This window comes from Bos mutus, chromosome X (genome assembly GCF_027580195.1).
Source record: "Bos mutus isolate GX-2022 chromosome X, NWIPB_WYAK_1.1, whole genome shotgun sequence".
Classification (NCBI taxonomy): Eukaryota; Metazoa; Chordata; class Mammalia; order Artiodactyla; family Bovidae; genus Bos; species Bos mutus.
In genome coordinates this window covers 107,974,544-107,990,216 of record NC_091646.1, presented here as the reverse complement: position 1 = coordinate 107,990,216, position 15,673 = coordinate 107,974,544, and the positions used below count along the sequence as shown (strand labels likewise).

At 41.1% G+C, this 15,673-nt stretch overlaps 1 protein-coding gene across 2 annotated transcripts in view; it reads right to left on the bottom strand.

Moving 5' to 3' along the window:
* Positions 1–15,673, bottom strand: part of ATG4A (autophagy related 4A cysteine peptidase) — an 80,204-nt gene that overhangs the window by 2,912 nt on the left and 61,619 nt on the right. For both annotated transcript variants that reach the window (XM_070366117.1, XM_005910840.2), the window contains 3 exons: positions 13,842–13,987; positions 12,093–12,149; positions 10,565–10,673 (listed from right to left, as the gene is read on the bottom strand). In XM_070366117.1, the coding sequence (XP_070222218.1) occupies positions 10,565–10,673; positions 12,093–12,149; positions 13,842–13,987 (312 nt within the window). The remainder of the gene's footprint in view (positions 1–10,564; positions 10,674–12,092; positions 12,150–13,841; positions 13,988–15,673) is intronic.

The window sequence follows — 15,673 nt, the reverse complement described above, 5'->3', positions numbered from 1 at the left end:
TTTAATTGCTTTGCTACACAAAAGCTAGTGTAGAGGAGACTTATAGGTGGGACCACTGCCAAGTGTTAGCAATTCTCCATAAAGAATCAAAATAGTTTTAGGGGCCCAAGATGTGAGAGTAGAAAGATCTTGAGCTCACCTCCTCTTACGAGCACAACAAAACCAAAACTATCTGCAGAACAACCATTGATGAAACAGACTGGAACCTACCAGAAGAGATCTTCTACAAATAAAGTCATAAAGAAGAATTCACAGCAATATGGGTAGGAGGGGCAGACTCACGATATGATCAAATCCCATACCCACAGGCGGGAAACCCACAAAATGGAGAATAATATCGTAGAAGCTCTCCCACAGGAGTAAGAGTTCTGAGCCCCATGTCAGGCTCCCCAGACTGAGGGTCTGGCATTCGGGGGAGGAGCCCCCCAGAGCATTTGGCTTTGAAGGCCAGCAGGGGTTTATTGCAAGAACCCCACAGGACTAGGGGAAATACAGACTCTATGCTTCAAGGGCCCACACAAAAATTTCATGTGTACTGGGACCCAGGACAAAAGGAATAATTTGATAGGAGCCTAGGCCAGCAAATTTGGAAAACTCATCAGTGGCCACAGGACTGGAAAACGTCAGTTTTCATTCCAATCCCTAAGAAAGGCAATGCCAAAGAATGTTCAAGCTACTGCACAATTGCACTCATCTCACATGCTAGCAAAGTAATGGTCAAAATTCTCCAAGCCAGGCTTCAACAGTATGTGAGCCGTGAACTTCCAGATGTTCAAGCTGGATTTATAAAAGGCAGAGGAACCAGAGATCAAATTGCCAACATCTGTTGGATCATCAAAAAAACAAGAGAGTTCCAGAAAAGCATCTACTTCTGATTTATTGATTATGCCAAAACCTTTGACTATCTGGATCACAACAAACTGTGGAAAATTCTTCAAGAGATGGGAATATCAAACCACCTGACCTGCCTCTTGAGAAATTGTATGCAAGCCAAGCAACAGTTAGAACTGTACATGGCACAACAGACTGGTTCCAAATTGAGAAAGGAGTATGTCAAGGCTGTATATTGTCACCCTGCTTATTTATATGCGGAGTACATCATGTGAAATGCCGGGCTGGATGAAGCACAAGCTGGAATCAAGATGGCAGGGAGAAATATCAATAACCTCAGATATGCAAATGACACCACCCTTATGGCAGAAAGCGAAGAACTAAAGAGCCTCTTGATGAAAGTAAAATAGGAGAGTGAAAAAGTTGGCTTAAAACTCAACATTCAGAAAACTAAGATCATGGCATCCAGTCCCATCACTTCATGACAAATAGATGGGGAAACAATGGAAACAGTGAGAGACTTTAATTTTGGGGGCTCCAAAATCACTGCAGATGGTGACTGCAGCCATGAAATTAAAAGACGCTTGTTCCTTGGAAGAAAAGCTATGACCAACCTAGACAGCATATTAAAAAGCAGAAACATCACTTTGCCAACAAAAATCCGTCTAGTCAAAGCTATGGTTTTCCCAGTAGTCATGTATGGATGTGAGAGTTGGACCATAAAGAAAGCTGAGTGCCAAAGGATTGATGCTTTTGAACTATGATGTTGGAGAAGACTCTTGAGAGTCCCTTGGACTGCAAGGAGATCCAACCAGTTAATCCTAAAGGAAATTAGTCCAGAATATTCATTGGAAGTGGAGAAGGAAATAGCAACCCACTCCAGGCAGCCTACTCCTGCCTGGAAAATCCCATGGATGGAAGAGCCTGGTAGGCTGCAGTCCATGGGGTCGCTAAGAGTTGGAGACGACTGAGCGACTTCACTTTCACTTTTCACTTTCATGCATTGGAGAAGGAAATGGCAACCCACTCCAGTGTTCTTGCCTGGAGAATCCCAGGGACGGGGGAGCCTGGTGGGCTGTCATCTATGGGGTTGCACAGAGTTGGACACGACTGAAGCAACTTAGCAGCAGCAGCAGCATTCGTTGGAAGGACTGATGTTGAAGCTGAAACTCCAATACTTTGGCCACCTGAGGCGAAGAACTGACTCATTGGAAAAGACCCTGATACTAGGAAAGATTGAAGGCGGGAGGAGAAGGAGACGACAGAGGATGAGATGGTTGGATGGCATTACCGACTCGATGGACATGAGTTTGAGCAAGCCCCAGGAGTTGGTGATGGACAGGAAAGCCTGGCGTGCTGCAGTCCATGGGGTCGCAGAGAGTCAGACATGACTGAGTGACTGAACTGACTGACTGACAGGCCAGACCTACCTGCTGGCCTTAGAGACTCTCCTGGAGAGGTGTGGGTAGGCTGCAGCTCACCAGGGGGACATAGACACTGATGGCAGTCATATTCGGGAATATTCTACCACATGAACATTCCTGGTAGCTGACATGTTGGATCACAGTGCCAAGACCTGACCCCACCCAACAGCCTGTAGGCACCAGTGCTGGGACACCTCAGGCCAAACAAGTAATTGGGCAGGGCTTCCTTGGCAGCTCAGTGGTAAAGAATCTGCCTGTGATGCAGGAGACCCAGGTTCGATTCCTGGGTTGGGAAGATCCCCTGGAGAAGGGAATGGCTACCCACTCTAGTACTGTTGCCTATAGAATTCCATGGACAGAGGAGCCTGGAGAGCTACAGTCCATGGGACCCCAGAGTCAGACATGACTGAAAGAGTAATACTTCCACTTTTCAGACAAGCTGCCTGAAGAAGTCGAAAGCCCACAGCCTCTAGACATGCCCTCAGACATGGCCGTGCCCATCTGAAGGCCAAGTCCCAGCTCCACCCACCAGTGGACAGGCCCTGGCCCCTCCCACTAGGAAGCCTGAACAAGACTCTAGATCCCCCTCATCCACCAGGGGACAGACACTAGGAGCAAGAAAACTACATCCTGCAACACAGACCAGACCTGACCCTGGGATCACCTCAGCCCTGGCCCTGCCCACAGCAAGTCAATGAAATCTTTGGGACACCCCAGACCTCATATCCAACTGTATCAGGAACTAGCCCCACTTACCAATGATCTGAAACATGCTCTGGGATCCCTGGGCCCAGAAGCCACACTACAGGAACTAGCTCTGCCTGCCAGTAATCCAGCACTAACCTCTGCCATTAGTTGGCACAGCCCCAGAGTCTTCAGAACCCTGACTCCAGCCACCAGTGAGCCAGCACTAGCCCTTGGGCCCCCTTGGATTCTGCAACCAGCCACCTCATGACCAGGCCCCACTAAACAGCAACCAGCAGAATGTGCACAAGGCAGGGCCTGACGACCAACCAGACTTGATGCCAACTAAGTTAGTAAATGGCCCACAGAGTCAGCCCACCACAACAGAAAGAACCAAACAGCCCTCATAGGGGGAACACCTAGAGCACATAGAGAGGAGTGCACTTCTGGGACATATAGGATGCCTCCTTCAGAGGGCCACTTCTCCAAAGTTGAGAAATGTAACTAACCTACCACAGACTTAAAAATACAAATAGCAACTTAGGCAAAATGAGGCAGCAGAGGAGTATATTCCAGACACAGGAACAAGATAAAACTCCAGAAAAATGAAGTGAAGAGGAGTTAAGCAATCTATTCAAGAAAGAGTTCAGAGTAATGATTATAAAGATGATCAAAGAACTTGAGAAGAGAATGGATGCAAAGAGTGAGAAATTAGTTTTTAACAAAGAGAACATATAAAAAACAACCAAACTGAGATGACAAATCCAATAACTGAAATGAAAAATATACTAGAAGATGTATACCTATGGCTTATTCATGTTGAGGTTTGATGGAAAACAAAATTCTGTAAAGCAATTATCCTTCAATAAAAAATAATTTAAAAAAAGAAATGCAAAAATATATATACTAGAAGAAGCCAATAGTAGACTAAATGATACAGAAGAATGGACCAGTGTGCAGGAAGACAGAGCAGTGGAAATCACTACAGCTGAACAGAAAAAAAAAAAAAGGAATGAAAAGAAATGACAGTTTAAGAGATCTCTGGGACAGCATCAAATGCACCAATATTTGCATTATAGGGGTCCCAGAAGAAGAGAGAGATAAAAGACCTGAGAAAATATTAGAATAGATAACAGCTAAAAACTTCCTTAACCTGGGAAAGGAAACAAGCATCCAACTCCAGGAAGTGCAGAGAGTCCCATACAAGATGAACACAAAGAGGAACACACCAAGACATGATGTAATGAAAATTACAAAAATTAAAGATAAAGATAGAATACTAAAAACAGCAAGAGAAAACAAATAACATACAAGGGAACTCCCATAAGGCTATTAGCTGATTTTTCTGCAGAAATTCTGCAGGCCAGAAGGGAGTGACACAATATATTTAAAGTGATAAAAGGGGAAAACCTACAACCAAGAAAAAGATTCTCATTCGGATTTGATGGAAAAATCAAAAGCTTTACAGACAAGGGAAAGCTAAAAGAATTCAGCACCACCAAACCAGCTTTACAATAAATGTTAAAGGACTTCTCTGCATGGAAAAAAAAGATCACAAATAAGAACAATAAAATTACAAAATGAAAAAGCTCACTGGTAAAGGCAAACATACAGTAAAGGTAGAAAATCATTCAGACAAAACTAGTAAGGAGGTTAAAAGAAAACACTTGTAAAGTCACCCGTATCTACAATAAGCAGATAAAGGATTCAAAAAACAATTAGATGTAAAACATGATATCAAAAACAGTAATCATGAGGGGAGGAGAGTACAAATGCACAGTATTTAAGATGCATTTGAAATTAAGAGATCAGCAACTTAAAATAGTCACATTTATATACAGACTTAAACAAAAACCACAAACCAAAAATCTATAATAGATATACACACACAAAAAGAAGGAATCCAAACATAACACTAAAGGTAATTATCAAATCACAGGAGAACAAAAGAAGAAAAAGGGGGAAAAAGACCTGCGAAAACAAATCCAAAACCATTAACAAAATCGCAATAAGACACATATCAATAATTACTTTAAATGCAAACGGACTAAATTTTTCCAACCAAAAGACACACACTGGCTCAATGCATTCAAAAACAAGACCTATATATATGCTGCCTACAACATATTCACTTCAGATCTACAGACATATACAGACTGAAAGTAAGGGGATAGAAAAAGGTATTTCACACAAATGGATATCAGAAGAAAGCAAGAATAGCAATACTCATCAGATAAAATAAACTTTAAAATGAAGACTGTGACAAGAGACAAAGAAGGACACTACAAGGGATGAATCAAGGGATTCAAGGGATGCATCCAAAAAGAAAATATAAAAATTGCAGATATATATGTACCCAACACAGGAGTACATTAATATATAAGGCAAATAATAACAGTTATAAAAGGAGAAATTGATAGTAACACAATAATAGTAGGCAACTTTAACACTCTAGTTACATCAATGGACAGATCATTGAGACAGTAAATCAATAAGGAAACACAGTTATTAAAATAACACATGAGACCAAATGAACTTAATTGGTATTTATATAGCATTCCATCAAAAAACAGCAGAACATTCTTTTCAAGTGCACATGGGACATTCTCCTGGCCACAAAATGAGCCTTGGTAAATCTAAGAAAACTAAAATCATATCAAGCATCTTTCCAACCAGACTCTATGAGATTAGAAATCAACTACAAGAAAAAACTGTAAAAATCCACAAACACGTGGAGGTTAAACAATATGATACCAAACAACCAATGGATCACTGAAGAAATCAAAGAGGAAATTTAGAAGTACCTAGGGACAAATGAAAGTGAATATACAATGATCCAAAACTTATGGGTTGCAGCAAAAGCACTTCTAAGAGGGAAGTTTACAGCAATATAAGTTTACCTCAGGAAATAAGAAAAATCTCGAACAACCTAAACTTACACCTAAAACAACTAGAGAAAGAACAAACAGTACCCAAAGTTATGGAAGGAAATAAATCATTAAGATCAAAGCAGAAATGAAACAGAGACTAAAAAAACAAATAGAAATGATCAATAAAACCAAAAGCTGGTTCTTTGAAAAGATAAAAAAACTGATAAACCTTTAGCCAGACTCATCAAGAAAAAAAGGGAGAGAACCCAAATCAATAAAATCAGAAGTGAAAAAAGAGAAATTACAACTTACACCACAGAAATACAAAAGATCTTAAGAGACTACTATGAGCAACTACACAGCAATAAAATAGTCTAGAAGAAATGGAAAAATTCTTAGAAAGGTACAATCTCCCAAGACTGAACCAGGAAGAAACAGAAACTATGAATAAACCAGTTACCAGTACAGAAATTGAATCAGAAATTTAAAAATTCCCAACAAACAAAAGTCCAAGACTGGATGGCATCACAGGTGAATTCTACCAAACATTTAAAGAAGAGTTAACAGCTATCCTTCTCAAACTATTCTAAAAAATTGCAGAGGTAGAAACACTTCTGAATTCATTCTATGAGGCCACTAACACCCAGACACCAAACCAAACAAAGATATCACACACAAAAAAGAAAATTACAGGTCAATATCACTGATGAACATAGATGCAAAAATCCTCAACACAATACTAGCCAACTGACTCCAATACATTGAAAGGATCACACACCATGACCAAGTGGGATTTATCCCAGGGATGCAAGGATTTTTCAATATCTGCAAATCAATATGATATACCACATGAACAAATTAAAGAATGAAAACCATATGATCATCTCAATAGATGCAGAAAAAGCTTCTGATTAAATTCAATATCCATCTATGATATAAACTCTCCAGAAAGTGGACATAGAAGGAACATACCTCAACATAATAAGGCCATATATGACAAACACACAGCTAAACATCATATTCAATGGCAAGAAGCTGAAAGCATTCCCTTTAAGATCAGGAACAAGATAAGGATGCCCACTCTTGCCACTTTCATTCAATATAGTTTTGGAAATCCAGGCCACAGCAATCAGAGAAGAAAAAGAAATAAAAGTAATCCAAATTGGAAAGAAAGAAAAACTGTCACTGTTTGCAGATGACATGATACTATACATAGAAAATCCTAAAGATGCCATCGGAAAACTACTAGAGATCATCAACAAATTTGGTAAAGTTGCAGGGTACAAGATTAACATACAGAAATCTATTGCATTTCTGTACACTAACAATGAACTATCAGAAAGAGAAATTAAGGAAATAATCCCACTTAGTATCACATTAATGGGCTCCAAAATCACTACAGATGGTGACTGCAGCCATGAAATTAAAAGACGCTTACTCCTTGGAAGGAAAGTTATGACCAACCTAGACAGCATATTCAAAAGCAGAGACATTACTTTACCAACAAAGGTTCATCTAGTCAAGGCTATGGTTTTTCCTGTGGTCATGTATGGATGTGAGAGTTGGACTATGAAGAAGGCTGAGCACCGAAGAATTGATGCTTTTGAACTGTGGTGTTGGAGAAGACTCTTGAGAGTCCCTTGGACTGCAAGGAGATCCAAACAGTCCATTCTGAAGGAGATCAGTGCTGGGATTTCTTTGGAAGGAATGATGCTAAAGCTGAAACTCCAGTACTTTGGCCACCTCATGCGAAGAGTTGACTCATTGGAAAAGACTCTGATGCTGGGAGGGATTGGGGGCAGGAGGAGAAAGGGGACGACAGAGGATGAGATGGCTAGATGGCATCACTGACTCAATGGACGTGAGTCTGAGTGAACTCCGGGAGTTGGTGATGGACAGGGAGGCCTGGCATGCTGAGATTCATGGGGTCGCAAAGAGTCGGACACGACTGAGTGACTGATCTGATCTGATCACATTAAAAAGAATAAAATACCTAGGAATAAATCTACACAAGGAGGCAAAACACCTGTACTCCCAAAACTATAAGATGCTGATGAAAGAAACTAAAGATGACACAAACAGATGAAAAGATATACCATGTTCTTGGATTGGAAGAATTAATATTGTTAAAATCACCATACTACCCAACACAATCTACAGATTCAATGTAATCCCTAACAAATTAACAATGGCATTTTTCACAAAACTAGAACAAAAAAACTTTCCAATTTGTGTGAAAACAGAAAAGACCTCAAATAGACAAAGCATTCTTGAGAAAGAAGAACAGAGCTGAAGGAATCATGCTCCCTGATTTCATACTATACTACAAAGCTACAGTCATCAAAACAGTATGGTACTGGCACAAAAACAGAAGCATACATCAATGGAACAGGACAGAAAGCCCAGAAATAAACCCATGCACTTAGGGTTAATTAATCTACAACAAGTGTAAGTTGCTCAGTCAAATCTGACTCTTTGCGATCCCATGGACTATACAGTCCATGGAATTCTCCAGGCCAGAATACTGGAGTGGGTAGCTGTTCCCTTCTCCAAGGGAATCCAAGGGATTCTTTATATCTGAGCCACCAGGGAAACCTAAGAATACTGGAGTGGGTAGCCTATCCCTTTCCAGTGGCTCTTCCCCACCCAGGAATCAAATCAGGGTCTCCTGCATTACAAGTGGATTCTTTACCAGCTGAGCTATCAGGGAAACCCAATCTACTACAATGGAGGCAAGAATATACCATGGAGAAAAGACAGTTCCCTGAATAAGTGGTTCTGGGAAAATTGGACAGTTACATGACAAAGAATGAAATCAGAATATTCTCTAATACCATATACAAAAAATAAACTCAAAATAAATTAAACACCTCAATGTAGGACTGGATACTATGAAACTCCTAGAGGAAGACATAGGCAGAATACTCTGAAATAAATTTCAGCAATATTTTTTTGGATCTATCTCCTAGAGTAATGGAAACAAAAGTAAAAATAAACAAATGGGACCTAATTAAATGTAAAAACATTTGCACAGCAAAGGAAACTGTAAACAAAACAAAAAGATTACCTATGGACTGGGAGAAAATATTTGCAAATGATGTGACTGCAAGGGATTAACTTTCAAATACACAAACAGCTCATATAGCTCAGTATCAAAAAACAAACAGCCCAATCAAAAAACAAGCAGAAGACTTAAATAGATATTTCTCCAAAGAAGCCATACAAATGGCCAACAGGCACATGAAAAGATGCTCAATATCACTAAGCATTAGAGAAATGAAAATTAAAACTACAATGAGGTATCACCTCACACTGCTCAGAATGGCCATCATCAAAAAAATCTACAAATAATAAATGCTGGACAGGATATGGAGAAAAGGGATCCCTCTTATACTATTGCTGGGAATATAAATTGATGTGGCCACTATGGAGGACAGTGTGGAAGTTTCTTAAAAAACTAAAAATAGAGTTACCATATGATCCAGCAGTCACACTCCTGGGCATAGATCCAGAAAAGATGCAAAATCTAATTCAAAAAGATATATGCACCCCAATGGTCACAGCAGCACTATTTACAATAGTGAAGACATGGAAGCAACCTAAATGCCCATCTACAGGTGAGTGGATAAATAAGATGTGGTGTGTATATATAATCGGAGAAGGCAATGGCATCCCACTCTAGTACTCTTGCCTGGAGAGTCCCATGGACGGAGGAGCCTGGTAGGCTGCAGTCCATGGGGTCGCTAAGAGTCGGATACTACTGAGCGACTTCACTTTCACTTTTCACTTTCCTGCATTGGAGAAGGAGATGGCAATCCACTCCAGTGTTCTTGCCTGGAGAATCCCAGGGACGGGGGAGCCTGATGGGCTGCGGTCTATGGGGTCGTACAGAGTCAGACATGACTGAAGCAACTTAGCAGCAGCAGTATATATAATATATGTATACACACACATGCATGTATATGTAATGGAATATTACTCAGCCATAAAGAAGAATGAAATAATGCCATTTGCAGAAACATGGATGGACCTAAAGATTATCATACTAAGTAACCTAAGTCAGAAAGAGAAAGGTAAATACCACACGATATCACTTACTTGTGGAATCTAAAAAATGATACAAATGACCTTATTTATAAAACAGAAATAGACCCATAGACATAGAAAACAAATTTATGGTTACCAGAAGGGAAAGGGGGGGGCTACAAATTAGAAGTTTGGGTTTAACAGATATATACTACTATATATAAAATAAATAAATAGGAACCTACTGTATAGCAAAAGGAACTATATTTAATACCTTATAATAACCAGTAATAGAAAATAAACTGAAAAACTTTATCACCTTACTGTATACTTGAAATTGACACAACACTGTAAATCAACTATACATCAATTAAAAAAAGAAATGAACTAGACTTGTTACACAGTCCTGTTCACTATGATGAAGATGAGGCTCTGTAAGATCTTTGAGGAACCTTTTGAATTACCCATGTCCTCTGATTTGTTTTCTAAACCAGACCATGAAAAAAAAGAAATTCTACTCATTTTGATTTTCCATGGAGCTTATTTTCTTTTACTATTATTCTTTGAAATTGCTAAGTATCAGTTCATCAGAAGAAATACCATTCTTTGATCAATCCAACAGTAGAAATTTTCATTCCACAGAAAGCATGACCCACAATTGCTTCTGTCTCATAAAACAACTGCTATCCAAGGGTCTGCTGGCCAGAGAGCTTCTGAATAACAGCTTACCTGCCCCTGTGGTTGTTACTTCTGGCTTGGCTGGAGGAACAAAGGGAGGCCAATGTGATGGATGTTTCTGAACTAATTCAAACATCCTTAAATTTTCCTTTAAAATTTCCTGAGGAGACATAGAATCAGTTGTAAACACTGCAGAGTCACTACATTTCTGTCCAATTGGCAATATATGACTCCAAACCCCAAGAGAGTGATCTGGTTATTGAAAGGTGAAAGCACAGGCTCAACAAATATACCCATCCTGTACCAGACCCATCTGAAGACCCATCCCTCTTCAATTCTAGATACTGTTGGCCAGGGAAGAAAGGATACTGGTGGGAGGGATCTGATGGAAGGCTAGTACCCACTGCCTGTGCTCCATCATAAGGTTCAGGTCATTTGCCAGTTGCACGGGACCAACTCAACTTAGGGATAATATGTTCCTGAAGTGTTGGCTCCAAAGAAATGTGGGTTAATTAATTAAATCTGCCCCCAAAGAACATCAGTACATGTTGGCATGATTTCAGTTTTAGTCCAAAACATATGGTATATGTCCTAATTTAAAGACCTTGGTCTTATCAGAAATTTTTCTTTCTAATGTTAAATGGGATATACAGTTTTGCTGCATTCTGAACTAATTTTAGAAAATAATTCTCCATGATGTCTCAGTCAATTATTAACTGGGGTTTCAGATTCAGCTGGGGACTTTGGAATTATTTGTTTACCTGTGAAGAAAAATCTTCCATCCTTACACTTAGGAGAGGCTCTGGGATCCCATCTCTCCAACCCCTCTGTTTTGCAGATAAGAGAATTATGTCTCCTGCCACCCCACCCAGGGCTCTTTAGACTGCTCCCTATGATCTCCCTTCATTCTTTCAATAACCATTGATCAATGTCTCCCACAAAACTGGCATGTGTTAGAAGCGAATGATGAGGGGGGCAGATACAAAGATTAGGAGCCAGCAAAACAATAAATATCTTTTGACATAAAGTGTCCAAGAAAAAAGAATAGCTTGCTTTCATATTTACACAGATTTCTGCAAACTGTGTTTCCTTTAAGTGGCAGTGTGTCTATATTTTATCAATATATAAATAAAACAGTTACTAGAAAGGTAAGCCCCTTAAACCATAATGGAATACACTAAACTGTAAATGAACCATGAAACAAAGAGAAGAGTAGTTTGGTTTATCCAACCACCTCAACGTTATAATCAGAGTATAGAAGAATTTAGGCTGACCTATATGAAGCTAGCATTTTTAGGTTAAAATGGTAATTAGTTGAAGATTTCATTGACTCATAACCTCAATGAGATGGAACATTCAGTAGCTAAAAATATCACTCATTTGACAAAGTAAGCATATTTCACACCAAAGTTTTCCTTTGGTTTCCCCAAAGTTCTGTATAATTCCCCATATCTTAGTTTCTTTCTCTTGCAATAATGTCATATCAGGCTGGATTTGTTACCATGAAAAACCGTTTTGGAAAGGAATTATGTTGAAAAACATTTGGTTTTTTAAGACTGAGAAAAACATAGATCTTTACCTTCTGAACAAGGCTACACCAGCTATCAAAGTCTTTTTCTTCTTTGCAGAAAAACCCCTTGGGGGGAAGCAAAAGAAGACAACTTAGAACTGTTCATGATATATATACACTACCCATCTCATATCTCCAGTTCCCTATTGGCCATTTATATACGAATGTCCCTTCTCTAATTTGTTATTCATCCAAAATTATCTTGCCTCAAAAAAAGCCCTCCTATCTAGAGAACGGACATATGGACACAGTGGGGGAGAAGGTGAGGGTGGGATGAATTTGGAGATCAGAATTGACATACACACACACACACACACACGTAGACCACCATGTGTTAATTAGCTAGTGGGAAGCAGCTGTATAGCACAGGGAGCTCAGCTCGGTGCTCTGTGATGACCTAAAGGGGTGGGATGTAGAGGGTGGGAGGGAGGTTCAAGAAGGAGGGGATAGATGTATACATATAGCTGCTTCACATTGTTGTACAGCAGAAACTAACACAATATTGTAAAGCAATTATATTCCAATTTAAAAAAAGAAGAACTGGTCAGGGGTGCCAAGGCAGGCCTTATGTATTGCAAGACGGAGCCGTTGGCCCAGAGTTGTGACACAACATGCGGGCCACTTCCTTTGGCTCTATCCTCCCAGCAATAAGGAGGAAGATTGAAGTTTATCACTCTCCCAGATCAGTGCCTCACTAGGACACACATGCTCATTCATATTTTCTCTCTCTCTGCTTCTCACTCTTATTCTGTCCCTTTCCCTTTCACCCTATCCCTTTCCCTCCCTGTCTCCCACTTCACACTGTGAGATATACTAACATGAAAACCAATCTCCAAAGCACAGGGTTAATTCCATTACATTCAGTGCACAAATATACCTACCTAGAAAAAAAAAAAACAATGTAATAAAACCAGCAGACAAAAGCCAAATAGTACTTTTAACTAGAGGCATTAATTAGTAAGGTGGCTTTGACCTTAAGGAAAATATCTGTTAGAATAAAGAGAACCATGGGCCTCTTTATCCATCCTCAGAACATCCTACAGAACTAAAAGAATGGTCCAAAACAAGAGGAGGACTTTGTCAGCTCTCTACCACTGGCACTCTGACAATCAAGTTAAACTGGAAGAGAGGATTCAGACAGGCCTCAGAACCACTGGCTAGTTCCCAGACAGCTGCCCCTTCCATGTGTCAACAGCAGACATTCTTCCAGGGGTGGGTGGGGGGAACCCTGCAACTTCCTGGATTGTGTGCCCAGAGGAATGGACATTTTCCACCCAGGAGGTCTTGGCCTCTTATCTCCCTCCCTATGTTTCACCTTATTCCCTGTGCCTGGGTGGCAATATTTAGGGGGCAAGAAGGAAAACGGAGAAAGATGGTAAGAGTAATAATAACCAACATTTCTAGAATGCTTACAATATGCTGGGCACTGTGCTAAGTACCTTACACATAGCATACCTCACACAAGTCTACAAGGAAGGAACAACTGTTTTGCCCATGGGAGGGATGAGAAGGCCAAAGCTCAAGTTAAGGAGGGACTCCCCCTCAGTCCATGGCTGGTAAGTGGCTTGGATCCTAACTGGAGCAACTCGGCTTCAGGGCCCATTCCTTCCTGCTACACTACATAACACTACCTCTTGTGGGTGTGGGAAGCAAATATTCTCTTGCCATCCTATCTAACAACCTGGATAACTCCCAGGGAACCAAACTGTGATAGGGCAGCGGTGTGTCTCTTGGCCCACCCAACCTTCAGATACCAACCAATGCTACGGAAGGATCCAAGTTCAGGATGTTCATCCGCTGCGGGGGTTGCAGACAATGGAAAGTCTGGTCGTCAACCGTTCCATTCTCTTCAGTGTCAACAAAGGTCTGGGTTGTGTGAGGGTCCAGGAAAATGAGCTCATCACCTGTTTTGAATGACACCTGATTAGCCTTTGAAGAATCACCCGCCCTGGCCCCACTGCTGTCCTTGGAAGGGTCACTCTGGTTGTCCTAACCCCTCCCTTGGTGACAATGGGAATGAGATAACAGAAAGCCCGAAGGAGAGTAAACATGCTCAAAGGAAGCCACTCACCCTCAAAGCCAATCATTCCATGTGAAGATTTGCCCTAGCATTTACATCTCCTCAAAGTCCAAGAACAAAAATGGAAAGGGACAGGTTTGGGGACAAGGGAGGAATGAGCAACCACAGATGACATGGCGGGCTCGGTGAGCAGCAGTAGCCAAGAGGTGGTAGGTGGAATCACCAGGCCATGAGTCCAGGTGCCATTAGGGAAGCTTCCTGACTCTTTCAACACTGGAAAGCACATTGCTCTAGACCATAGGTTCTTAGACCTATGGTCATAGAGCACATCTGGGCAAGAAAAAGGCCTTGGCCTCCCAAAGAAATGGGAATGCTGACTGTGCCACAGATGAGATACCAGGGAGGTGACTTCTGGTCTTAATTTGCTAGCAAGTTAGTCAGTGTTAGAAAGTCAGTAATTCCTGTCAGAAGGCACTGCTTGGTCACATGAGTATCAGCACAGATACACCTCACTGGGAAAACTCAGTTTGAGATGATCAGCTGTTACAAATGGGAGAAAAAACAATGCTTCATCAAAAGGAAAATGTCTAGCCCAATAATGACTTGGGGGGGATTTGGGATAATAAAATCTCTACTTTCATCTGATATTCAAAGGGTTGAGAGTACCACTAAAGATCATGAGCTGATGTACCTAAGGGAACACCCCAACCTCACTGTCCAGGCCTGAGAACCAAGTGGGCCTCTGTGTTCTAGACTGGGTTAGGGAAGCAAAGAGAGATCTGTCTGAGGCAGGGGGATCGGGTAGGGAAGGACACCCCAAAGGTCTCTGGAATGGCATTCACGATTGTGTTGGGTACATCTAAGTGCTTCTGTTGGCAAAGAGTGTTTGTGACATCTGATGCCAAGTTTAATTTGTCTCTATCACAAACCTAAGACAAACCACTCCACTCTGTCTTAATTTTCTTGTTTTTAAACTGGGGTCACTGGGCCTGTTCTAGTTGGTTCACAGAGAGTATTATCAGAATGGGAAGATCTCACTTCTGTGAACTGCTTGAAATACAATACAAACTCAGGATGTATCTTGCTCAGACTCTTTGCAACCCCATGGTATGTAGCCTGCCAGGCTTCTCCATCCATGGGATTTTCCAGGAAAGAATACTGGAATGGGTTGCCATTTCCTTCTCCAGGGGATCTTCCTGACCCAGGGATCGAACCCGGGTCTCCCACATTGCGAGAAGACTCTTTACTGTCTGAGCCAGCAGGGAATCCCCTTAAATGATCTGAGTGAATTGACTCTTCTGTAAAACAGCTTTATTATGTGATTTTTTTGCATGGGTTCATGCTCCTTTGGGCTTCCTTGGTGGCTCAGACAGTAAGGAATCTGCCTGCAACGTGGGAGACCTGAGTTTAATCCCTGAGTTGGGAAGATCCCCTAGAGGAGGCCTTGGCAACCCACTCCAGTATTCTTGCCTGGAGAATCCCCATGGACAGAGGAGCCTGTGGGCTATAGTCCATGGGGTCGCAAACATGGGGTCAGTCAGACATGACTGAGTGACTAAGCATGCCCACA